The 26,546-nt window shown below is 37.0% G+C and overlaps 3 protein-coding genes across 10 annotated transcripts in view; 2 read left to right on the top strand and 1 right to left on the bottom strand.

Moving 5' to 3' along the window:
- GNPTAB (N-acetylglucosamine-1-phosphate transferase subunits alpha and beta) overlaps nt 1-11,212 on the top strand; it is a 49,167-nt gene extending 37,955 nt beyond the window's left edge. For 2 of the 4 annotated variants that reach the window (XM_086754415.1, XM_086754431.1), the window contains 5 exons: nt 1,647-1,732; nt 3,518-3,616; nt 7,227-7,394; nt 8,750-8,840; nt 10,008-11,212. In XM_086754415.1, coding sequence (XP_086610541.1) covers nt 1,647-1,732; nt 3,518-3,616; nt 7,227-7,394; nt 8,750-8,840; nt 10,008-10,085 — 522 coding nt within the window. In that variant the 3' untranslated portion in view covers nt 10,086-11,212. Of the gene's footprint in view, nt 1-1,646; nt 1,733-3,517; nt 3,617-7,226; nt 7,395-8,749; nt 8,841-8,925; nt 9,408-9,438; nt 9,497-10,007 lie in introns of those variants that run through there. The other 2 variants (XM_086754423.1, XM_086754439.1) reach the window with 2 other exon arrangements.
- Nucleotides 8,216-26,546, bottom strand: part of CHPT1 (choline phosphotransferase 1) — a 41,195-nt gene continuing 22,864 nt past the window's right edge. For 2 of the 5 annotated variants that reach the window (XM_086754461.1, XM_086754452.1), the window contains one exon: nt 24,613-24,787. In XM_086754461.1, coding sequence (XP_086610587.1) covers nt 24,743-24,787 — 45 coding nt within the window. In that variant the 3' untranslated portion in view covers nt 24,613-24,742. Of the gene's footprint in view, nt 8,511-10,074; nt 10,538-11,817; nt 11,866-15,795; nt 15,949-16,843; nt 16,917-17,959; nt 18,021-24,612; nt 24,788-26,546 lie in introns of those variants that run through there. The other 3 variants (XR_015259346.1, XR_015259343.1, XR_015259347.1) reach the window with 3 other exon arrangements.
- Nucleotides 15,374-24,761, top strand: SYCP3 (synaptonemal complex protein 3). The gene is made up of 8 exons (XM_010117932.2): nt 15,374-15,526; nt 16,698-16,773; nt 17,852-17,886; nt 19,699-19,816; nt 20,873-20,972; nt 21,798-21,896; nt 24,461-24,565; nt 24,708-24,761. The coding sequence occupies exons 1-8, from the start codon at nt 15,397-15,399 to the stop codon at nt 24,759-24,761; spliced, it is 717 nt and encodes a 238-aa protein (XP_010116234.1). The 5' UTR covers nt 15,374-15,396.

Below are 26,546 nucleotides of genomic sequence, written 5' to 3' on the forward strand. Positions count from 1 at the left end.
AATATAAATATCTGAAGGAAGGGCACAAAGAAGATGGAGCCAGGCTCTTCTCAGCGGTGCCCAGTGACAGGACAAGAGGTTATGGGCACAGACTGAAAACATGGGAGGATGTCCCTCTGGACTTCAGGAAACACTTTTTTACTGTGAGGGTGACCACGCACTGGTGCAGGTTGCCCATTTGTGGACAGTCTCAATCCTTGGAGATATTCAAAAACCATCTGGACATACTTTTGGGCAACTGGCACTAAGTGGCCCTGCAGGAGCAGGGGGGTTGGACCAGATGAGCTCCCGATGTCCCTTCCAACCTAAACCATTCTGTGAAAATTGAGGTGTTAAGGCTAGAAGTTCCTTAAGAATTTAAATCCTTAGTTTCTCTTTTAGCAGTTAAATTCTCATCTGCTGGAATTTGGGATTGTGGAATCTTTAGATCTGATACTAATGCCTGAATTTCTTTTACAATGAGAATTTAATTTCTGCATCAACCTATGCATTTGAAAAACGTGTGCATTTACTTTGCCAAATTGATGACATTGTGTTTTATAACTTCAAAGCAATACTGTATCAAAGCAAAAATAATTTTGATGAGCACAGATTGTGAACTGTTGGGTAGTAGAAGAGCATTATTGATCCCCAACACATGCAAAGCATAGTATAGAGACCTACAATGTGTGTGGACATTTATTATTTTTTTTTTCTTTTTCTTTTTTTTTTCCTTTCCCCTCCCCTCTGGACACATATCCTGCCTTGTATTCTTACCAGATTATGTTACAAGCTTTTTAAAATATTTTCCCCTAAGTCTGAATTCCAGCAAAGTTCTATATAAAGCCATTCTGTCAGCCTGATTTGAATAAATGGAAGGGTGGATTTGAGAATCCTGCACAGTCTGAGGATATTACATCCGGTATAGCCTTACTTCATTTTGCGTCTTTGTGACTTGTGATTCAGTTTGCAAAATTCTGTGAAGTAAAAACTTTGAAGAGTAGCACTGAAGAATGGCTGCCATGAATGTTTTAAGATGGGATTAAAAATAAATCTCAGTGGCTGGGAACAATGTCAAATTCCTTTAATCTTTTTAGAGAGTTGGTAAAATCTACTTACTAATCTAAGCAGTAATGTCTACTGTGTACTAATGTTATCAGTAATGACAAAATAGTATTTGTGTTTAGCACAGAGGCCTAAGTTATTTCTACTTCTGTTGTCTGCTACAGCTAAATTTCTTGGAATGTGTCTACTACCATAGAAATATCCCCTGAGAATAGAGATTTTCTTTCCCAGAATTTTCATCATAGCTTGTGATAGAAATAAGGCCTAATGTGTGTCAGTTGTTCTACAGAGTTTGCCTGGCCAGTGTTACTGGTGACCTCTACCAGAGGAATGTCAGACAGCTGTCAAATGAGCTACAATTTTTGAATGTTTTATTGAGGATGAAATCTAGAAATTGCAACGTTTTTGCCAAAAAATAATCTGTATTTTTATATAATATTTGTATGCATAGAAAATAATAATGTTATGCACAGTATCTTTTTTGTTTTTCCCCATAACAGTTGATGAAGAAACTAGTGCTTTTCATTCTGCACAAAGTACATCTTTATAACAGACACTACAGTTTTCAGTAACCTATAATCTAAACAATTTTTTTCTTCCAGCCGCCAGTAACAAAAAACCTAGTGACTAATTGCAAACCTGTGACTGACAGAATTCGTAAGGCATACAAGGACAAAAACAAATACAGGTATGTTGTTACAGTCCTGTGAAAAGCTGTGCTAGGTTTTGTAAAGCCATAAGAGGTATAAATACATACCTGACCAAGGATTGTATGTGTATGTTAACAAATCTTAGCTCAATTTATTTTAATGGTGGAACTGAAGAAACACAACCGATACCTATTTCTGTATGTTTCATTGTGCAGAATGATGTGATTTTTTTTCAGTTTCTTATTTAGTAGACTAAATATTTCCACACTACTTGAGTCATCTTGGGCCAGATCCTAATTTTTGTTATACAACAGTAAGCCAGACTGTCTTTAGATGGCTACATACATTGACTTTATGTAGTGAGTGAGGGCAGTTAAAGTACCATTAAAAAGGAGAAAAGAGTCTATCTCAGACCTAGAAGTTATAAATGTGCTTCATCCTTTCTTCTACTGAAGCTTAAAAAATGAGAAGAACAGAAAAAGCGTTTTAGGCCTAACTGCCTTGTAGTTTTCCTGCAAGGAGTGACAGGTGGGGAGGAAGGTGGACAAGAAAAGGGTTTCGGTCCCCTTTTGGAAAGGATAGGGCAACCTATGATCATGACTAAGGGTTTGAATAATTCTATTTGCATAGAACTGCCCAACATGCAGATTCTCTCAGATCTGTCTTCTCTGAAACCTGCAAACCAATTGCTTGCCAATGAGGCTGTTTGGTGTGGGGCTTACAGCTTTGTCTCCTGTCCGTTACTTCACCAGCAGCGTTGGGCAGGGGAGGGTGATGGTCTCTGAAGCATGCAGTTGTCCCAGGAGTGGCTACGAAGTCAAATCTGTAGAATGAAGGAAGGTTACAGATGCTGTTTAGGGCAGTTTTTGGACATTATTATACATTAATTCATAGTATCTCAAGTTGTGCTGTAAGCTTTATAAATAATTCCCTTCCCAGGAGCATTTACACTAAAACTCAAAAGCTGATGCAATAAATGAGATTGAAAAATGTTGGGGCGGGGGCAAGGATTTGCTGTGCTTAAACTGATTTATAGTAATGTATTTATATCATTAGGATATATGTTGCTCTTTTGTTCTGTTGAACTTTTATATTAAATAATTGTATTATTAATTTTGTGAGCTTCGTAAGTGGAGTAGGTTCTCAGGTGAGGCTTCAAGGAGCAGGCAGGGTATTTTCTTATATTTTTCATCTTTCTTATCTGGAGGTAAGTTTGATAAGTGTGGTACTTCTAGTAAGATTGTTAAACTAGTGTCAAATGCTTTTTCAGACTCAAGATATCCTTCAGAGATTATATGATACTTTTGCATTTCATATACTTGTTTTGTTTGCAAGTTATTGATAAGCTGAGTGAGGAAGGGGTTTTTGTATTTAAGGTTGTAGTTTTATATATGCTTCTCTAATTTTATTTTAAGATTTTTCTGGGGTTGGTGATTGGAAAATAAGAATGTATTTTCTCATGTCTGAAGTGTAATTTTAAATGACAATTGTAAATTATGTGTGCTTTAAAAAAAAAAAAGTAGATGGCATAGTGTTATGTCTACTCTCAGATCAATTGTTACTCTTACACCGAAACTTGTAGTTTATATACTTTGTATTAGAATTCAGTTCTTCAGTTTATAGGTGGCTGCTAATAAATCTACAGGAAAGTGGTTCTGTGCAAGAGCATTAGCTGAAAAATGTAAATTTACTGATAGAAAGCAAATGGCAAATCCTAATGAAGGATGGCCAGTCAGATTAGAAACAAGTTATCAAATAAAATGTTAATATTTATTGAACCTGACTTTAGGTTACTAATATATAAATATTATTTTAACAATAAGGTTTGAAATCATGGGAGAAGAGGAAATTGCCTTCAAAATGATTCGCACAAATGTTTCTCATGTAGTTGGTCAACTGGATGACATACGAAAAAATCCCAGGTAACCTGTTTCTTGATTTGTATGAAGTTTTGAGATGGCTTTAATTTTCTGCTTCAACTGTTTAAACTGTTTGTGTTGAAAAAATCATTTATTGCTGTGGATTTCTACACTGTGTGTTACAGGGTAAGACCAATTTTAACCAAAAGTACTTCTGATTTTTTCTATTTAACTGCAGCTAAGTCTCTGCTTTCTCTGTAATGTATCTCATTAATTTCTTTACATTTTTATATGTCTAAAACCTTTGATAATGTATTAAACTTCAGCTATTTTTGAGGCTTTCACTTTTGCCATTCTAGAGGGCATACAGTTTATATTGTAGGTATCTTTATTTTGATCTGCTTTTTACAGTGATTTTAAAATATAACTTAGGTGTGAATTATTTTGTTACAATATAAGTTTTGCGTATCAATTATGCTTTCATGCTATGCAACAACATGGCAAGAGGTATTAATATTTTTTAAAATATTTATTGAGAAATAATCCAGAGCTGGAAGGTAGTCCTCTGTTTCTCCTCTTTGAAGTGGTGAAAGGTTCAGATACTCAAATCTGAGAGTAGGCTCTGTAGTGTTGAATTAAGCTCCTGAAATGACTGTGAGATAAATGGGGAAAATAAATGTCCTGGAATACATTTCACAGCAACCAGCTTACAGCGTTCTTTGCCTTGCATTTGAGACTCAAATCTGAATATGCTTCACAGAAGCATTTAACTGTAGTCCTGAGCCCACTGCCTAAGACTGGGGTTCAACAAGACATGGTGCGATAATTTAACAGCTAGCTGTCTTAGAAGTGAGACAGTGTCTCCACCCGTCTCCTCTCCTTCCTTCTTTTCTCTTGATTGTGCACTTTTATCTTGCTTCTGTTTTCAGAAAACTAGAGAGTTTTTTGCCAATTTAATGAGTTTGGTCTTAAGGAGGGGTCTGACAAGCGTCAAAAGCAGAGCAAGGAGGACAGTAGGACCAGATAACTTGGGGAGGTATCCTACAAGAGGGGAATCTCCTCTTGTAGGTCACAGCAAGCTATTGGGTAATCTCAGCTGCCTGTAAAGCTACACCATTATTTGCATTTGTAGATAGAGAGCAGATTTTCACTTGCCTCTTACACTGGGTGTAAGAGTGCCTTCTGGCCACGTAACTCCTGTATTCCAGTTCCCGCAATGACCCAGCTCAAAAGAAAAGTAGACAGTGCCCTAGCTCATCATGCCACTTCCGATTTATCCTCCATTTCTTTTTATCTGCTGGCTAGGACTTCTTGAAATGTAAATGTGATTTCAAACCTTCTGTTTGGCTGAAGGAGGGCATGTGACATGAGTTTGTCACCTTCAGTGTTCAAGTTCATGCTTGCAGTCACTGGCTTCTTATGTTGAAGGGTGGTTGCTGCTGTCAGACTTGATCCTGATGCTGTGTCGGTTGTGGTATGAGTATGCCTAGTGGATCGAGGCCTTCTAGCAACTTAAAATGAAACTGCCTCTTCTGTGGAGTGGTTGCATCCTTAGGTGAGGATGTGTTTCAGTAAGGATGTCTAGTCTGTTGTCTCAGGAACCTCAGCAGGCAAGATGAGGCAGGTGAGCTGATCTGTCTTGAATCTTCCCTAGTTTTCGTATGATGCACTGGCATGCTCTTATGGCCTCAACGTGAGACTCTATGTCTTATGTTTTTGGTTGTTTTGTTTTGTTTTGTTTTTTATTGAAGGAGCAATAGTGTATTGTAGTCCCAGATTGTTGTCTGGTTCATTAAGTGAGGTTGAATCAATTGCTTGAGCTGTATTCCTGCAAAGTATAGTGCAGTGCTGTAGTCATATCTTGTTAGCAAAGGAGAGCGCTCTCATGGCTATGTAGGCATGCCATTTCCTGCTCTTCGCCATGTTTTCCCTGCATATAAACCAACAATTATACACAGTCTCTAAAAACAGGTATTCAGTGCCTCTTTTGGGATAAACTAAAAGTATTGTTCACTTACTCATCTGACTCAAATGTTTGGTTTGCATCCTTAAGGAAAACTGAGCCTTAATTGTCTGGGCATTAATCCTGGAATATCCAAAGGAATTTCAGATTTGATTTCTTTTGGATGGATTAAAACAGTCTTTCCATTTGAAACAGGTTAATATCCTCATTGCTTCCACTGATTGTGCTTTGGTTTGCTATGTGTAGCAACCTCTCAGTCTGTAAACTGCATCTCTTTCAGATAAAGCTAAACGGGGATATACACTCTAGGACTACAGCTACTGCATTCCCAGGGCTAATGAGCTGCCAGTCCAAGGGTCCAAGGTCAGGGATAGTCCAGAGTGAACTCACAAAATGCTTAGAGTATAGACATATGATTGCTATAACCAGCTGCTTTGCATAGTATTACTTGCTTTGCGTGGCATAACTTGATAGTATAGACATAGCCTGCTCATCTTTGAAGAGGAGAGGCGTATTTTGTTCTTCTCAGATGTAGCAATTTGAATGACTGTTTATCCTCCACACATCATTGTCTAGAGCAAGGTTACCAATTACGCTAGATTCAGTACAGACTTAAGAAAAGTGGTAATGCCCCGTGTAGGCTGATTCACATGCTGTAGAGTTCTGCTTGTTTCCAGCTTTGTGCAGGAAGTCTGAACTTTGCTCCTTGAAAGAGCATTCCATACTATAGAGAATGCAGCTGACCAGAACTACTTATTTACAAAGGTTAGCAATTACAAGGCATATGTCACCAGATACAGTTTCTCCCTCTGGGGAAAATGTAAGGGTCTTGTATCTCACAATATAAATAAAGCACATAACCTTGCCCATATGTGGGAAAGGGAATTTTTGCTGCCAAGCACCAGGTCAGAGTGGCCAAGGGTACACAAGCAGCCTAGCACACTATCTGCTACTTTGGTTTCAGTAATTTGCAGTAACTTACATGTGTGTTTCTTAAATGAGAAATAACTTTCTGCAAGAGGCATTATTGGGAGTGTGCTTATTTAGTCACAGTGATTTCCATATAAATTCTGTCCAGGCTGTTGCTTATATTTTGGCTGATTATACAAGTTCACCTTTGGATCTGTGATTCAAGTCATGTTCTGCCCAGTTTATATAGTGTCCTCAGTAACGCAACGCCTGGAGCTTAAGCTTTGCCTTCTCTTGTACAATCTTCTGTAGTTTTTATGTTGACTTTCTCTGAAATAAATATTAATAATTTAGTATGTTTAACTCCTACAGTGAGCTCACTTTGTTATTTAAGATACTTTACTCATAATTTATTTAAAACTATAAAACCCCTTACCTATATCATCATGCTGGCTGCCTGTCCTGCTGTCTGTATCCAGTGGTGGGCTCTGGGATGATGCATACTAATGCCCATTAGATGGCAGCATTATATAAATAGAAGAGAGAAACGTGCCTTGTCATTTGATTCCTCAGAGGTTTTGAGTCGCTGTCAGCCTTGGTGCTCTCAGAATTAAAATAAAATTCTTTGTAAGAAATGCAGTGAAAAGGAAACTGATTACCAGTATCAGATATTATCAATTTGTTTTTAAAAGGATACTGTATCAATTTTGTTTAAAAAGATTCTGTTTGAGTTCTTGGTTTGCCAGTACCTTTGTCATATTATTAAAGCAAATACTCTAACAAAGACTTCTTGTTTTCTAGAAAATTTGTCTGCCTAAATGACAATATTGATCACAATCATAAGGATGCTCAGACAGTGAAAGCGGTGCTTAGGGATTTTTATGAATCTATGTTTCCTATACCTTCCCAATTTGAACTGCCAAGGGAATATCGGAATCGTTTCCTTCACATGCATGAACTCCAAGAATGGTATGTTACAGAAGTTCTCTTCAAGTTGTTGTATTGCAATAGCATAAAATTATAAAACATATTGGTACAAGTAATTTTTTTGCCTAGTATTGTGATGAAGGAATAAACAGTGAAAATATTGTGAAAAGATTTGAATGGGCTAAAATCTGAGGTTTGCAGTGTTTCAGTTTTTCCATTGCTCGTAAGGTTGTTAAGATTTCATTGATTGGCCCTCACCTACTTCAAATAATTTATTATTTTTTTTTAAAGTAATTCTGGACTTCTTCTGGTTTTCTTTAAATGTAAAAAACCCCATTGTTGGAATGCCTGTTGCACAGGGGCCATATAAACTCTGATCTTTCTCACTAAGTGATTTTTTTTTTTTTTTTTAAATCTGCCATATAGCAATAATGAACTGGATAATCATCAGAAAAGACACATGTGTCTCATTTTTACATAATGTGTGAAACTTACATGTGTGTTTACCTCTTGCCATTTTATAAATAGTATTTTAATTTCAGAACCAAGGAAAGTTCATTTGAGAATACAAGCAAAAGGCTGGCAGGTATAGTGGTAAAAATTAGACAAGAAGAGTAGTATAGTAATTCTGTTGTTGGTCAGCAAATTATGAGAAATAGCTGTTAGTAAGGAAAGAGAAAATATTAGAGGAAGTGTAGAAGAAATCAGAAGGATTGTAGGTGACAAAAACAGGGATTGTAGTGCTACAAGCCCTGCTGTAGCAGTGGCAGAGGGAGTGGGGGGCAGTTAGCTGTAGAAATTTAGGCTGGAGGAGTAGACATATTGTTGGCTCCCTTTTTAAGGACATCCATCAAGACTTTGTTAGCTTCAAAAGAACACTTTATTTTGACTTGTTTGTAGCCAAAACAGATTTCTACCAGGTGGGTTAAAGCATGCTGAAGTGCTGGTGGAAATCCATGTTTATCAAAATATTTTACAGAATCATAGGACAGCCCAGGCTGGAAGGGACCTTGAAAGATCATGTGGTCCAACACTTTGTGGGAAAGGGAGCCTAGATGAGATTATCTAGTGCCCTGTCCAGCTGCGTCTTGAAAACCTCCTGTGGTGGCGATTCCCTTGCTTTCCTGAGGAGGTTGTTCCGGTGAATGACTGTTCTCACTGTGAAAAGAAATTTCTTACATCAAGATGAAACCTCTCCCAGTCCAACTTGTACCTGTTGCCCCTTGTCCTCTCCGTGTGGCTCTTTGTGAATAGAGAGCCTCTGTCCTCTTTCTAGCCACTTTTTTAAGTACTGGAAAAAACTTTATTTGCCTGTTTCATGGAAACTCCTTAAAGTTTATATATTTGCATTTATAATATATGAAGCTGTTTTTCTGTTTCCTTCTTTCTTTGTGCAGGAGGGCATATAGAGACAAGCTCAAATTCTGGACCCATTGTGTTCTAGTAACACTTATTGTATTTACAGTCATCTCATTTTTTGCTGAACAGGTAAAATGAATATCTTATCAAATCTCTAACACTTAATAGATTGCTGTATCTTCAGGATAATACAAAATTGATTGTTTTTAAATAGGTTTTGAAGAATATCTAGGATTTTTCCTTCATAAATGAAGTAAAGATGTTAAATGACTAATGATTAGGTTGCTTCAATTTTTAAGTCATCGCATTGAGATTCCTTGAAAAGAGAGTCACACTGGGAGAAGGAAAGTGATGTTCCTTTTTCAGGTGCCTTGTAACTGTGAAGTCCATCATCAGCGTGCTAAACTTGGATGCTCAAAATCAGCAGTTGTTTTTGAAATTCTTGGACTATTAACACACACATTGGTAAAAGTGCAAAGTAAGTTAACAGGAAGAAAATTTATACTCTGGTCCTCAAGAGAATCTCAAGGTATTTAGAGGCCTTATGTAAATCTCATCCCTAAGTAATTGCAAAGACTCCCATTGAATTCAAAAGGTTTTGGATCCTACTTGAAGGAAAAAAACACCCTCCACTTCTGCAAGCTTAAAATGGCTTTCTTGAATGTGATTAACCCTGCTAAACTTAGAGGGAGTCAATGGAACAAATCATATGGGTAATTCTTTGCAGGTTGGGGCCTTAAGTAATCCTTTGCGTGGTCTGATGAAGAGGGTGTAATTCTTGAAAGGTTGGCTTTTGATTATTATTTTTTTCCCCCTGTAACTTTTGCATGAATCTTTCCCTTGATTTTCAGCCTTTTGTATATATTAGAAAACTTGCTGTCTATTAGTAACCTGTTTTTAGAAGGTGGTACTGGAGTCATTAGCACAGCTAGGTATATAAATACTGTTTTAAGATGCCATGTTTGTGTTGATATTTTAGAAACTGAATGTAGCCTGGTGTTATATTAACTTAAATACAGAAATTAATTTGTTAATAATCGCAATATAGCCATACTGGAATTTTCACTTTCTGCTTCTATTCTGGTTATTTAGAAGTCCAGTGGAAATGTGCACGCCTAATAGATGAATTTGAGTAAATAACTTTCTTCCTGTGCAGTGGGGAAAAAAAAAAAAGGACAGTATTGACTCAATTAATATGGATGGTACAGAGTTTATAGCTTCTAGGATGAAAGCCTGACCAGCTGTGCATGTCTAGCCTAGTAGAGAATTAATTGTTGTATTTTTTTCTCTCCTCAGCTAATTGCACTTAAAAGAAAGATTTTTCCAAGGAGAAGGATCCAAAAGGAAGTTGGTCATGAACGGATCAAAGTGTAGAAGAGCTTTATTTTGGAGATCAGTCTACCTCAAGATGTGATAAGCATTTAAAATCTCTCTCTCATAAGTGTCTTTTGTGGTTTGACATTTAACTATGTTGATATGGGGAAAAAAAATCATGCATCTACACTTAGAATCTCCTCAGTACTCTTCATGTTATACAAGCTGCTGGAGCTGTGACAATGCAGAACAGCAAAAAAAAAAAATATTGCAGGAAACCTGTACATAGGCAGGTTTCAACAGATCTTACTTTACAACTGTTAGTTCACGGCCATGTTATCCTTTTTTATAAAAAGGGTTACCTAAAGAAAAGTAGCTGCATTTATTGCAGTGGATGTTGCCAACTAGGTAAAATCTTGGAAGGCAAAGTTGTTGTGGATCAGCTTAACAGGTCCTTGATCTTGCATTCTGAAACATCTTGCAAATTTCTATCGTTGCTGCTCTTTTTAGCCCTACGGGAAAATTGAGAATTATATGACTTGTCACTTAGATTTAGTGTACGTTTATTGATGTTGACATTCTTTAAAGCACAGTAATAATTCATTCCCCTCTTTGTAGTATTTAATTGGGATTTGGAACAAACTTATGCTAATAAAAAAAAATACAAAATAAAAGAACAACTAATGGTTATTTGAAATATACTTTTTATCTGGTGTATTATATTCCAAAGAATTACAATGGTATTATTTCTTGACTTGATTACAGAGAGAGAGGGTTGTAATCAAACTAAAATTATCAAGGTATAGTATTTTACAAGCATTGTAAATATAAAAGCAAAAGTGCCTCTCTATATGAATGGGTAACAAATTGTTTTAATGTAGCAATGTCTGGGAGCAGTGTTTCACTTCAGAAAACAATATTTGTACTGTCATACCAAGCTTTAGTGTTTTTAAATTTAACGGAGTTTGGCTGTGTATTCTGCTGAGACATCAGAATAGTGCAGTTTTATGTGGGAAAGGATACTGAATCTTTTCAAGCAGAAATTTTTGGTGTTGTATCTTCAGTTAATTGTATTACCAGTATTAAAAAAGCATTAATTTTTGTAAAAAGATGATGTAAAAAAAAGTGTGCATATGTATTGTAAGATACTGTTTGCTTTGAAATTAACTAAAATGTGATAAAAGTTTTGTCTGTTGTTTCTGTTTAAGTAAACCAAAAAACTCACCCATTTTGATAAATTAGACATTTAATGCTTATGAATCCTTATGTTAAAAGTTCTTATTTTTCCCCTTAACTTCCAACAGTAGTAATTAATAAAGTCGAAGCATGAATGGATTCTCAAAGTAGAATCAAACTTTTGAGCATTATAAAAATGCAGGCACTTTTAATTAAGGTTATATTAATACAATATATATTATGCTGAAGTGTAGGATATAAATAAGTAGTTTAAATATACAGTACTTCAGACTAGCAGAAAACTAAACATTTCAAGAAATACAAGAAAGCTTTGATAGTTTCTTAGAAGTCAAACTATTATTAGGTAGATTCAAGTTTGTCTAGGATCTGGAATTTTTTAAAATTATATTTGGCATTCAGATAAAAATAGCTGGAAAAACTTGGTTGAAAGTTAACTTCAGCAGAAAATCTGCCTTAATGTATAAATAAACAGCTGGCAGCAGTAGCTCAGGTGTCATTACAATTCCTTTTTGTTTAAGCAAAGTTTTGAAGGTAGATTCTTGTAATTTTGTTTCACTACAGCAATAAAAGCCCAAAAGATGTAGCATAAACTTACTGAGAAGCATTCATTGAAAATCACTGCTAAAATCTGAGTCCACGGTACCTGGAAAAAAAAAAAGCAAGCATGCGAAGCAGGAGATGTAAATGGTATTGTGCTGGCAATTGGCACCCACCCCGCCCCTCACTCCTGCCAGCGGGATTCCCAGGAGGGAATTGGAAAAGTAAAAGTGATAAAAGTTTGTTGATCAAGATACAGTAGAGGAAGTAGATTCAGATTAGATATTAGGAAAAAAATTTTTTACAATGAAAGTGGTAGAACACTGGAACAGGTTGCCCAGAGAGGTGGTGGATGCCCCATCCCTGAAAAGGTTCAAGGCCAGGTTGGATAAGGCTCTGAGCAACCTGATCTGGTTGGAGATGTCCCTGCTCCTCGCAGGGGGGTTGGACTAGATAGCCTATTCTGTGATTCTGTAAAGCCAGTTTAATAAGCGAATAAACACAAAACCAAGTGATGCAAAGGGAGATACTGAGCTAATTACCACCTCCCAAAAGCAGACCCATCCCCAGCCACTCTCTGAGTAACGGCCACTGTGGAAAGAGCGATTCACCCAGCTTTAATTGCAGGGCCTGATGTGGTGGGGCACGGAGCATCTTCTCAGTCAGATCAGGTCAGCTGTCCCCGGGGTGCTCCCCTCTCCCACCCCACTCCTGGCTGGGGGGACTGAGCGAGGCCTCGGGGCTGCCCAGGCCTTGCCCAGCAGTAGCTCGCACACCCCTTTGCTTTTTGGTGACCAGCGCTGGTGTGGTCGCCAGTCTAAAACAGCACTTAGGGGGGCTGCTGTGAGGAAGATTCACTCCCAGTGAAAACTTAAGAACATACTAAGTAAAATTTCTCAAATTGTTAAGGTTAATGAGAAGATTGAAAATTGAGAGTGTTAGGATTTTTCTGAATTTGTATTTTGTATTTGACTCTCTGAAGTAAAATACCTCATTGATTTGGGACAGAAAATCCTGTAAGAACAGTAGAAAAATCTGAAACCTAAAGCATGTAGTGTATAAAATTAATTTGACTGGAGAAATAGTGCCTGTTGGCATTAACTTAATGAAAACTCCTTCCTCTGAATCATACTCTAGCCTAGATACAGCATAAGATATTTTGCTGACTTTTGTTGTCTGAATAAGAAATCAAAGCCATTTTTATTAAAAAAAAAAAAAAAAAAAGATAAAGGTAGGTGAAGTTTAAACGGGTCTGGGGCAGGCAGTGCTGCGCATGCGCCCCCTCTCTTTTTTGCGATCCGCCCGGTTTCCCGCCTTTTTTCGGGGGCGGGAGGCGCTGCGGCGGCGGGAGCGCCCATTTCTGTCTCTCTCTGCTTCTCGCCCGGGGCTGCCGGAGGGAGGCTGAAGGTCGCGGGAGGCTCTGGTGCCGCGGGCGGTGAAGGGTTTTGGGCAAGGGGCGTTCCCTCTCGCCCGTGGGAGGGTGTGAGGCGTCCTCCCTCCTTGCTGCTGGTGGGTCCTCTCCGTGTGAGGAGGCGGCGGCCGCGGTGGGCGGTGCTGAGGCGCTGAGAGTGGAGAGGGGAGCATCGCAGGGCACAGGGAGAGGGGTGAAAGGTGGGTGGGCAGAGAGCAGGGAGCCGGGTTAAGGCACCGACGTGACCTAGGCCTTTGACACCCCAGCAGCTTCCACTCAAAACTTGCCGTAGTGGTGGTGGGGGCCCGAGTCTCCCTTGCTGCTCTGAGGCAGAAACAGGTGGGCTCCCCGTGGTAAAAAGCCCAGCATAGGAGATTCACACAAATACTGGTTTATTTCTTATCTCTTTTTTTTTTTTTTTGGCAGGGTAGAAAAAGGAGGTGAGTTTCTCTGGAAAATCATTGTTAAATATACAGCTGTGGACTGAAGAAACTTTAATCAGCAAAGGCAGGTAGCTGCACAGGATGAGTGAAGGCTGTATGGGGTTGTGAGGTGGCAAGATTGTTTTGTGGTGTCTGGAAGAATTGGGGAGTTCTGCTTTGTATACTGATTTTCAGTACAAAGAAAGGTGCCTGTATGTGAGATAAAATATATGTAAATAAATACCTGTTCATGCTTCCAGTTTAAAGTGGAAGCGCTTTGGCAGCACAGAGACCTGCACAACAAGATGCTACACGAGTACTTTCCTCCTTAAGTCAACAGCTGCAGTAGTCAAAAACCAGAATGAGCCTTAAAAATTTTCTCTCATCTGAGGATAATTTTAATGCAAGGGCTTTTGATTTTCCAATGCATGATATAAAGAGGGTTTGTTTGTTTGTTTTAAAATAAACTTCTAACATCTCAAAATCTTAATACTATATAGAGAAGCATCAACCACAGAAAAAGCTGGGTCTTAAAAAGTACTGTTACTACTTAATAGCTTAGTGTGATCACTTTGTATGTGTCCATGTAGTATGTGGTTAAAACTCCATATTTTCATAGCTATGGACAACTAATTAAAAAAATAGAAACGGGAAACTCAGGTGTGTGAGACAGCTGTTAATGCTGGGGGGACTTTATAATCCTGGAAGTTCAAAAGATCTTCACTGGAGTTCTTATTTCAGTGTGGGAACTTAATTTTCAGATCTATCTTTGCTCTGGCTTGTGGAAAACCTGTTGATATTTCTAGCTGTGTTGAATTGCATCTAGAATTAGAAGTTTATACACTGCTGAGTTATGTCTTGCTCAGTTTGGACAACAGAGTACTTGCAGCTGCTTTTTTTTTGTCTGTATTCTTTCCAAATAATTGTTATATGTCACGTGACACTAACTTATAGTGCTTTGTATCTCTTGCTGTCAGACAAAGATAACAAGAAGAAATATTTCAGCAAGGCCTCAGTAGCTTGCTATTTCCTGTTGTATATTATTTCTATTGTTGATAAAGTTCTAAGGAAAAAATGATTTTATTTTGTCATTCGTGCATTTAATTACAACTATCCTCTTTTCCTTAAAAATAGATATTTTACTTCTTAAATATTTATAAAAATACACAATATATACAAATTAGTATTACTAAATGAATGAATAGTGCTCTTTTAAGAGGGTAGCATATTTGTAAAACATTTACAAATACAGAAACTGCATTAGTTACATTACAGAATGCAGAGGCATAATAGCTAAAAATAAAGATAATTCATAAAGTGAAGGTTGTCCAGGATTTTTTAAAATGGCAAATGTGTGTATAGCTGTCTGTCTAGTGTGAGATGGCTTATAGAATCAGATTGTGCTTTATAGGTTATCATTTCTGTGTTTTGTAAAACAGAATCTTGGCATAGCTTTTTTGGGAATGCAGTACCGGATATGACGAAATACATAATAAACATAATGGAAGCTGATCAGGCAGGCACCTTAAGAAAGTGCATAATTTGCTTCCCTGTATTTCAGCAGAATTGAGTAGGTTCCTACTAGCCCTGGTACTTTTTTTTACCCTGCTCTTAAAAACACCACTGATGAGTAATTCTGTGGATTACCTCAAAACTAAAACAGTTTGACTACTGTTTGAATGTCCTTACAGGAGTGTCTGTAACAGGTCAATGTAAGCCTGAAGAGATGCTTCTCTTCAAAGTATAGTGGGGAAAGTTGTGTAACAAATGCAACATACCGTTTCAGTAGGAAGAAAATCTCATAATGGCACCATCAGGGAGAAAGCATGGAGGAAAAGCTGGTAAACAGGCACAGGAAGATCAAGCCATACCTGCCTATGACTTTCAGAAGGAAGGAAAAGAGCTGAGTGGATCAGAGGAAGATATTAGAGAAGGTGCTTATATGGGTTTTTTTGCGTGTTGTTTTTTTTTTTTTTTAAGTGAAGGTTATAATATTTCTGACTATGAATAGAAATGAAGACACTCCCGTGTTAGCGAGTGTCTGAGTAAGCATGGTTCATGGTGTTTGTGACAGCTAGCCTGCTATTGTATAATTTTGATTGGTAAGAGAAGAGAACAGTGCTCTGTATAGTGCACTATTATATCTTTAAAATTATCGATGGATTCTTTAATAGAGTAGGATTTTGTTACATGATTTAGTTACCTTATTTTAATGCCATATCCTTCCATCACCTGGCTGCATATAACATTGTGAGATCAGGACAGAACAGAACTCTGCTTGCTTGTATGGAGTGCTGAGTTGGGTGGGGCAGTTGGAGTCTTACTGCTGGCAGGATTAAGACTACTCCAAGAAGAACTGGAACCGAAGAAAAGAAAGAGGAAGACGTAGAGGAAGTTGAAAAAAGAAAAGTAGTCAGCCAAGGGATTCTTGCTTAATTTTGAGGGAGTGTCATAAAAAAGTGGACTTAGCTTAAAAATGCAGTTCTTGTTCATCACATGATAGTTTTTTGTAAAATTTGAGGTAACTCTACTTCTAGATTTTTGTCTTTCAGCAATTATCTGCGTGTTTGTTTTGCTTAATTTCTCCTCTTCATTTGTTCAGACTAAATTTACCCCCCCCCCCCCTTGTTAACAGAAATCTGATAGCCAAGGATTTTTGGGTTTTGGAAAGAATATAAATATCTGTTTGTGAGTGTGCTTTTTTAAAGGTCAGAGTACAGATTTTCAGCACTTACTTTACAGTAAAATTAAATTATTACAGATTGGCCTTTTTAAAGTTTTAGATTATTTTTATCTTTCTGATGATTGTTAAATTGTGAGTTGGGAGTAATCGTGTTGTAGTGAACTGAGAAACTAAAACTGGTTGAGACCAGTCTAGAGGAACTCAAGGCAGCGCCAGCTCAAATCTGGCCTTGCAGAACAATTTGCCACAATCTGTCAACTCCAAATACAAAGTTTTAGGAGCTGCATGTGTGATGGATGGGAACTGAGACCCATGAGACACGTTCAGAGGAGTGGCATTACAGAAAAGTAATTACACTTTTAATTACTCAAATGACCCCCACAAAATATATTTTTGTAAATCTTTTTGAAATTTATGTTAAGGCGAAACACCAGTAATGGACAAGCATGGAAAGAAAAGACCTTTGGTGACTACTCATGTGGTTCCAGATGATGTGGGGTAAGATTAGGTTTTTCTTTTTTTTTCAAAAAAAGCAAGTCTTAAATAGATACTGATTTCAGATACTTACTATGCTTGTTTTGTTTGGGGTGTTTTCTTTAGTATTTGATTTAAAAAATCAGGTGACAGATAATACAGTAGTTCTAGGTAAAAAAGTAAAATGTAACACTTTTAAAATGAGTAATTCTGCAGTTTCTTTGTAGATACTTTTGAACATGCCTAAAAATTGATATATTTGCTTGAGTTCTTAAAATTATTTCAAAAGATTATATTTTTATCCTAAATTGTTGATAATTTCATTAATTTTTTTCCCTCTGATCTTAGTTTCCTGAAATATTAACGGTACTTTAAATGATCCAACTATTGCATGAAAAATAAGTTATTTTTACAGATAAATCTTATGAAATTCAAGATTTATGGGCAGTGTAAATGTAATAGCAAAATGTATGTTGAAATAGTTTTTAGCAAGATTATAGGTGTTGAGTTGAAGATACTTTTTTTTTAAACCCTTCAAAAAAAGAAAGGGATATCCTGTGGAGAAGGTGATACAAAACCAAGATAAACATTTTATTTACCCACCATGTCCCTTTTTGGACTTGTTAGCTATCATACCACTGCCTTACACACTGGCTTTATGATCTTAAAGGTGTTGTAAAAACAATGTTGATAATATTTGTCTTGGTTTTTTCTTACTGTGCTAGCCATGCTAACTCTAATGGACTTGTTTTCATTTGATACTCCAAATATTTTTTGTGTTTTCTTTTTGTATAGGGAATGATAATTTTATTTACCGTCCTCGCTCACTCAAGGCCCTTTAAATGCCAAATATTGCCTTTTTACTGGGGAGTAAGTTAATAGATCCAGGTTTGTTTTTTTTTAAAAGGCAAATTAGTCAAAAAAAGAGACCTCTCAAAGGAGGAGAAAAGGAGTGTAATTTTTTGTCTTCTAGAAGAGTAGCAACTCTGTTGCTGCTTACAAATAATAGGCACATGAATAAAATTAGTTTTAGGCATATACAACAGGTCTTATTCTAAAGTCAGAAAACTAGCAAATAAAAATTTTAAACAATGTTTTGTAGGGGTGAAGTACAGAATATGCTGGAAAGATTTGGAGGTAAGTACATTTATATTCTAATAAATTAAAAACAGTTCATTTTTAAGTTGCAGATTTGGCAGTAATTCCTTACCATAAAATAACCTTCAAGATTTACATAAAATGACCAGTCTTCATTGCATTTTTCAGCATTTCTGAAAAAAAAAAAAAAAAGCCATTTTTTCAGAAAAAAAACCCCCTTATATCTAAGCAGGGAAATAAGATAAGGGACTAACTGCATATAAAGTGAGATGTAAGTATTAGTGTTGGTAATTACAAAGGAAAAAGGGAAAGATGCATGAGTACTTTTGATTATCAATTCCAATTTTAAGTTTAAGAGATAGTGATTATATTGTAGGGAAAAGGGACAGTAGGAGTTAGCTGTTGGTCTTACTCAGTTTTTCTGTTACATTGACTCAGTAGACACTGGGAATTGCAAGACTTGTGTGAGAAATTAGGGGCATGTAAATGTTAATATAAGGAGCTAAATAGAACAAATAGTTCTAATTCTAGATAAGGAATTTTGGAATTAGATTGTAGTTGCGATACAGAATGAGCGAGAGAGTAGTCTCCTCCACTCCTTCAGAGATGTAGAGAACAGGGAATCTGTAGAAAAGAGAATTTCAGCAGTGAGGAAGAGGAGTACAAGTTTCTAGAAGAGCTAAAGAATGAGGGTAAGTAATGCCAGTAATCTAGTGATGAGAGATTTATGTATGTCACCTAGTTGGATTTAGTTTAGTCATAATCAAATCCTCAGGCTTTACTTACAGTTAAATTTCCAGATGAATTCTAGATAGCTGACAGGTTAGAGAAAAAACGCCTTTCATTGCAACGAATGTGTAATACACATCACAGTGTAACAAAGCATCAAAAAGCCATGGAAGGAAGGGAAACCATCTAATGCCAGTATTACATACTCAGTAGCTGATTAATACTCTTATTGTGTGTGTAAGAAAATGCTGTACACAGTCAGTACTTGCATGCAAATCTTAAAGTGAAAGAGGAGTTCAAGGAATTCCTTAATCCATGAATTAAGCCTTTTTGATGTTAATATACATATTAGAATGCTATTGTAGATCTGTCAGTCTAGATAGGAGTATTATTTCAATGTTAGAAAGCTAGAATTGCTTGTTACTGAAGACTGAAAAATCGGAGGGAAGGAAGGAGAATGAGTGGATCAGAGAGAGGATGCTGCCTGCTCAATATAATAGGTTTGGCATTAGCAGGGGCAGATGCTTCAGCAAATGAGAGCAGGATGTTTGACAGATGTTTCCTAGGTTCTGCAGTGAGAAGGAGAAGAAATTGCTGTATTAACCTTAAGCTGTGACTTGTTAAATCTCCAAATGTAAATTAAAACGAAACAAACGTACTTGCATTAACTTGAATACTTTTTTTAAAAGTACTCTCTCCAAAGTATGAAAAAGTTTATCATTCACTCATGCAATATGTTCACAGTGATAGTAATCACATATTGCATGTAATTTATTTATAAAATCTAAGTAATTTGAATATTACTCTGAGACATATGTGGTTTTTCTACCAAAAAAAAAAGTGTCAACTAAATTCCTTGAAAATCTGGAAACTCTGGACACTGCAGTCATGCAGCTAAACTAATGAAGTTTTTGATGGTGTAACTGAAACATCATTAGATACTAGAGAAAAAAGGTTGAGGGACACTAAACACAGCAGCCAGGAGCAGCCCAGATCTCATTAGCTTCTTTCCGTTAGAACGTACCTTGTTTGCTTCTCCACAGTGTAACTCGTCAGTGTGTTTAATAAAAGGTACAATATATCTCGCTATGCTTAATTTCTAAATATTCTTTGATTTTTTAGCTGACATTAACAAGGCTCTCTTAGCTAAGAGGAAAAGATTAGAAATGTATACGAAAGCCTCACTCAAAACCAGTAACCAGAAGATTGAACATGTTTGGAAAACACAGCAGGAGCAAAGGTAACGTTTACCCTTATTTTTCAAACCTGTGAAATCAAATTCCCTTTTGTGTCACAGCACGGATAGCTGGTCCATCGTTTTGCAGTTAAATAGCAAGTAGTGTATCTACTGGTTAAATATTTGCCCAGGTCCTCTGCTTCTGCTGTCTCCAGTTGTGCCCACTTGGTTAAACTGACAGTAATAGTTTAGCGTAGTGCTTTCTCTTTCGAATGGACCAACTTAAGATTTGGAATTTAAGAGCAAGATACTTTAAAAAACTGGTTTTACTTTTGGTTTGTCTTTATGGAAAATGACCTTTGATGTTATTTTTTTTCTTTTAAACCAATGTTTTTATTTTTTCCCACTTCAGTTGGAATTTTCTGTTTCTCCTTGAAAACTGAAAAATGTTCAGAAAAACTTCTATACCATTCTAGTTAAGAAAGAAAATAATTTTCATTTTCACCCTACATAACATTCGTCTTGCCTCTTAAGGTGTATTTAATTACTACAACTGATACTACGGGTAGAGCAAACTGAAAAATGAGACCGCTAAAAACTGAAAGTTAGCAATACTTGTAACGGTCTTGGTGCTTTTTTATATATATCTATATATCTATATCTGTTTGAAACTTGCATTGACAAAATTGAAGTTTACATAGAGAAACTAGAGCATAACGAACTAATGAATGAGCTAATCAATTTTTCATTATAAATGCCTTGTGTTAAAGCCAAGATCTGTAGCTGGGTTAGAAGAACAGAGTAAATATCAGAAAACCTGAGCCTGTTAGGAAGAAAACTTGTTGGAATTTTTTTTTTTAACCTGAGTTTTGTATATGAGTGCTGTCTCCTTACCTGTATATAATCCACATTCACTCAGAAATTGTGTGTGTGTGTCTGTGTATGCGTGTTCAGTTTTTCAAAACATACAGTACTGAGTTAGGGCCAGATGTCAAAATAGCCTGTTTCTTTATCTGTGCCAGCTCCTTCTCTTCTCCTCCATGTGTGTGTTGAACCTTAACTTCCCTTGATAATTCTTCATAGCATTTGTCGTACTTAACGGCTAGTGTCTGTTTATAGGCAGAAGCTCAATCATGAGTTCTCCCAGCAGTTCCTGACTTTATTTCAGCAGTGGGATGTAGATGTGCAGAAAGCAGAGGAGCAGGAAGAAAAACTAGCGGTGGGTTTCCAGCATGGCATGTTTCACGGTATTTTCACAAGGAAGGAATATTTGTTTTATATTTCTTGAGTGTCTAAACAACACTTTATGTAGTTTAAACAAACATGCGATTGTTTGCCTCTTGATTAAAAAACTTCATTCAAGTTTGGTGACTCTCAAGCTGAAAATGTTTAAGTTTTGGGATATACTTTAAGGTGAAGAAGGGTGCATTTATAAACTTCATTGCAAGTTTGTAAGTGGCAGTAAGCGATGTCTTAGGCCAGCGTATGGCTTGAGAAAAGCCGGGACCATTTATGGAGAAGAAAGATGCATGCTCTTTCTGTGCATCCATAGTCCTTGGGTTCAGGGAACAAAGGAGTAAAGGAAAGTAGTTGTCTTTTAACTTGCATTGCTTCAAAATGTGCCTGCATATAATATTTGTATGAGAATTTGATCACTGAAAGGGGATAGGAGCTATAGAATAGAAAGTAATCACGATGTTGCTGTATTTGTACTCCCAACACATTTGCCAAGTTTTGCTTTTCTCTAGGCTGCGGTTTCCTTGGGATACCGTAGAGAACTGTGTTGGATAGGAATCCTCATAGGATGTCCTAGGGATAATTCAGGTGGGAAGGGACCTCAGGAGGTGACTTAGAGCTTAATCCAGTTTTCAATCTTTCTTTCATTAAGAACAAGGATAACTCTCCAGGCCGATATCTGTATTGCACAACCCAGATTTCCAGTGAAGGCAGAATTTCTCATTCTAATAAATGACAACAATGTTGCTATCCAAGCGCTTTTGGTTAACTACTGCAATTATTTTTTTTTCTTTTGCTTCTGCTTCAGAATATGTTTCGTCAGCAACAAAAAGTTTTTCAACAGGCAAGAATAGTTCAAAGTCAGAGACTGAAAACCATTAAGCAACTCTATGAGCAATTCTTAAAGGTACAGTAAATTTTCTTCTTAGAAGGCAGCTGATCCTTATCACATCACTTAAGAAAGCTGCATTAATTCAACCTTTATGAAATACAGATATTTAAGGTTCATTTCAGGAAAATAACAGCCTTGCATGAATATTCATGTTGGTATCTTCCCCTTATTTATTAAGGGCATGGCTTGTTCTCTCTGTACATGCACAGATTTCATAAATGATTTAGTTAAATGTGGTCTCACAGGGATCTGGCTTTAAAAAAGTAAAACTTGAGAACATCTTGGGCTGCAATTTACTGCTTTTATTATTGCTGGCAGGTGCATCCCCTTTAATGAAAATTAGATACCATTTTTTTTTCTGTCGTTAAACTTTCTAGCTATTGCTGCTTCATGTAAGGAAAGTGGCCCTTAAAGAAAATCAATTGTAATTCCCTTGAAATTGTCCAGTTAGAACTCCCTTCATCTCTTCCTAAGCAACATTCATTAGAAAGGGTTTTCCTTGCTGTAACCTGCTATTCAAGGTAAGCATTCACTAAAATGTCAACAGGAAGAATCTGACGGAAATGATGATTTATGGTGAAAAAACAGGCCCAGCTGGATGGCCGTAGAATCAGTCTCACTTTTAACTTTCCTGTTGCTTTATGCAGATTTTTTTCTGTTTGCTGGGAGTCCTTACAAACACCATTTATATGGACAGTGCTTACAGTGATAATGTATTTTAAACACATGACTCATCCTGATCAACTGTGGTATGTTTTTGGCTTTTTTAACAAAGCAGCTAACATATTAGCGAACTAAAAAAATGGTTGTGAGCACTACTCAAAAATTTGACTTTTTGGTTAAAAAGTTTTTCCCTGTCATTTTACACTAAGAAAAAAAACACTTTATTTCCAGAATTTCCTTCCCACACTATTTCTCTAAGTAAGGTATTAGAAGTCTAAACAGTGAGAAAAATGAAAGTACCCTAAATGATTGGTTTTGTGATGAATGCAGAGGCACAGTACCACAGAATCTCTGAAGGGCTGAGGTCAGAAGGGACCTCTGGAGGTGGTTGGTCCAACCACCAGGTGGTACCGCAGGGCTGCCTAGAGTCGGTTGCCTGAGACTTGCGTCCGGATGGCTTTTGAATATCTCTGAGCATGGAGACTCCATAGCCTCTCCAGGCAGCCTGTGTCAGTGCTCAGTCACCCTCACAGTGAAAAGCTGTTTGCTGATGTTCAGAGGGAACCTCCTGTGTTTTCAGTTTGTGCCCAGTGCCTCTGTTCCTGTCTCTGGGCACCTCAAGAGCCTGGCTTGATCTTCTTTGCATCCCCCCTTCAGGTGTTTATGGATGTAGATAAGATCCTTCCCTCATCCCGCCCTGAGCCTTCTCTAGGCGGAACAGTCCCAACTCTCACAGCCTTTTCTCATAAGATAAATGCTCCTGTCCCTTTTGGCCCTTCTTTGGGCTCTATCCAGTATGTCCATGTCTCTCTTGTACTGAAGAGTCTAGAAGTGGACACAGCACTCCAGGTGTGGTCTCACCAGTGCTGAGAGATCAACTCTCTTGACCTGCTGGCAACACTTCTCCTGATGCAGCCTAGGAGACCGTGAGCCGCCTTTGCTGCAATGGCACGCTGTTGGCTCATTTTCAACTTGGTGTCCACCAGGACCCCGCAGGTCCTTTTCTGCCTCTGCTTTCTAGCTGTGTGGCCCCCATTATATGCTGATACATGGGGTGGGTTCAAGTCTGTTAGTTTATGAAAAACCTTAATTTCTGTTCAGGTAATTTCCTAGCTGGCTCCTTTTTTTGAAGTTTCAGTTAATTATGATATGGGGAGGATTTTTCAAGTCTGGTAGCTTTGAAAAATAAATCTGAAATAGAGCAACTCTTAGTTGAAATTTACAGAGGATATTACAGAAGCATTAATAAAAAATAACTGTTCCAAAATGTCAAAAATACCTTAATGAAAGATGAAAAACTAAGCAGAAGGTCAACTAGAACTAGTACTTTGATTTTTCTCCTCAAAGATCAGAAGTTAGAAATCAAGCTTCAAATAAGCTTAATGAAATACAAGTCAAAGAAAATGCAACTCATGCATACATAGAGTTAGGCCTAACTGTATGTACAAAAGGGAAGGTAACAGCAAGCTTTACTTGGCTTATTTGAGGAGAAGTATGCAAAGAGATGGAAATTTAATGGGTTTTATAGTCCTTACTTCAAGTCTATAAGGTTGTAGTATTAAACACCTATCACTCCTGACAGATGTCGGTTTAATCTTTTCTTATAGAGCTCTTACCTTTATTGGAATGCAGGATAAGTAGCTGTGACCTCACAGAGGCTGAGCGGATGGAACTGTTTGCTTCAAAGGGTGTATATTGTTTCGCAGGGCCCATATTGTGTAAACAGGAATGTAGACTGGAGTATAAAGTTCTGTATGATTTGTCTGTCAAGTTTGTGACAAAACTAATCAATTATCAGTGACCACATCTGCTGTAAAAATTAAATTGTAGTTTGAATAATGGTTGGTCAGTTTGTTTGTTTTAAATTAACCCTTTGACATTGAACAGTTCTGAATTAAGATTATCCTTAACTTCAGAGCATGGAAGAGCTGGAGAAGAACAATGAAAATCTTCTAGCTGGCGCACAAAGTGAACTTCGCAAAGAAATGGCTATGTTGCAGAAGAAGATTATGATGGACACTGTAAGTATCAGATCTATGAGGAAGTTAATTAAATGAAAAATAGAACATTCTATTAAAAAGTCATTTGACATTCATTTAATTAGCTCAAAGGAATTGTATTGATATGGCATTTGTTCAGTATTATCTCCTTTTCTTGTAACAGCAACAGCAGGAGATGGCAACTGTTCGCAAGTCTCTTCAGTCCATGTTATTCTGATGGCTCAATGGAGAAACAACTTGTACCTAAGTAACATGATACAAGTATAGGCATTAGCCATATAGAAGTATGTTAAGATTTAAATGTTTTAAAGTTCCTATTAAATGCTTTCATTGATTGTTCTACTCTTGTGACTGATAATGTTGTAAGAGTGTATATTAGTAAATTTATTACCTGGGGGAGAGGGGGGCTATGGACCCCAAACCATTTACTGTCCAATTAATCTTTAACTACTTAATACTCACTTTCAATAGCACTGGACTGTTTAATTTGCTTCACTTTTTATAATGCCACATTGTAACAATGGGCAGAATTAATAAAAAATGCATTACTCAGAATTTACGTAATAACTTGAGGCCTTTAGGTACATTGAGCAAATAGAAGTATTTTTCACAAGCTGCAGACTTTAAGATTTTCATAGTCTTAACATTCAGTCTGCTGATGTATCAGTAGTTATAAAAGTTCACAGAGTATGACATAGCTCATGTAAGATTGTTTAACAATGTACATTACAGTAAATAAAAGTAAATTTTGTTAACTTTTTGGTTGGGCTAGGCATTGTAATATCTTTGTACTAGTAAGAGACTTATGAACTGCTGTAATTTGTCCAAAAAGCAGGTTTCTTTAGTTGAATGATGAGCTGAAGTATCAGAGCTTTATACAATATCTGCTCAAGCAAGCATAATTAAACATTATGCATTTTAGGGTATATAGTTCTTGTAGAACCACTGCTAGAAGTAATCTAGCTCATTTATTTAGTACAAGTTATTACAAGCCTTTGAAATGGAATATTACTTTTTGCAATTCCAAATGACTAGCAATTCAGGGAGGCCTAAGTTTTAACAATAAAGCATTTATCTTGCATGTATCTCATTACAGCACATCAGTATAAACTTAAAAAACTGGCTTAGCTGGCATGCAGTTTGTTTTTGCAGAAAACCATTACACCTGAATATCTATTTTTACAAATTAGGTTGTTCCTAATATATTTAACACTTAGATTTAATACAACAGTAGATAAACCAAAAAACCATCCACACACACAGATGTGATGTTTTTTGTAACAATGTGTTTCAAAACCAGTCCATACAGATTCTTCTCCTCAACTTACGATCATTTTTTGTTCAGCATCAAGTCATTTAATGATGGTTCCCCCATTCTGGGAGCCAGATTAGTGATGACTAACGTACAGAAACTTCAGCTATTAGCTTGCAACTGAAGTTGAACAAACAGCTGGTCTGGAGCTTTTTTTGTTCTGCATCTGCTAGGACTCAGGGAAGGGGCAAACACAGGAGTTGCATCACTAGAATGATGTATGAGGCATATGGGCCTCTTCTGGGAATGGGTAACTGTGCTACTGTGTAATTGTGCTGCTGCGTCTCAGCCCCCTAAGGGTGATCAGATGATGCTGTGACATACAGGTAACAGTTTTTGCTTCCTGTCTTGAATACTAGGTTATTTGTTAGTATTGCCTCATGTTTCTGGTTTTATTTGTTAGTATTGCCTTATGTTTTTGGTTTTCCGAGCAATTTCTGCATTAGTTTCCTATCATCCACATACCTCAATCAGATCCTTAAAACTACTTATACCTACTACTACATGACACATTGTAGAGCATTCTGGGGAACCAAACCTTTTCACTCTAGAAGAGTCGCCTAGGTCTTTTCATCAGGTGGTTAATTTGTTTACAGTATTCAGACAAACTGAAATGGTCTCTACCATCTTCTCTTATATTTGCCCATGGCCTGGGTTCAGGCTCAGTTCACGTGTAGATGCTGTGTCTTT

This window comes from Chlamydotis macqueenii, chromosome 1 (genome assembly GCF_036417535.1).
Source record: "Chlamydotis macqueenii isolate bChlMac1 chromosome 1, bChlMac1.mat, whole genome shotgun sequence".
NCBI classification, from domain to species: domain Eukaryota; kingdom Metazoa; phylum Chordata; class Aves; order Otidiformes; family Otididae; genus Chlamydotis; species Chlamydotis macqueenii.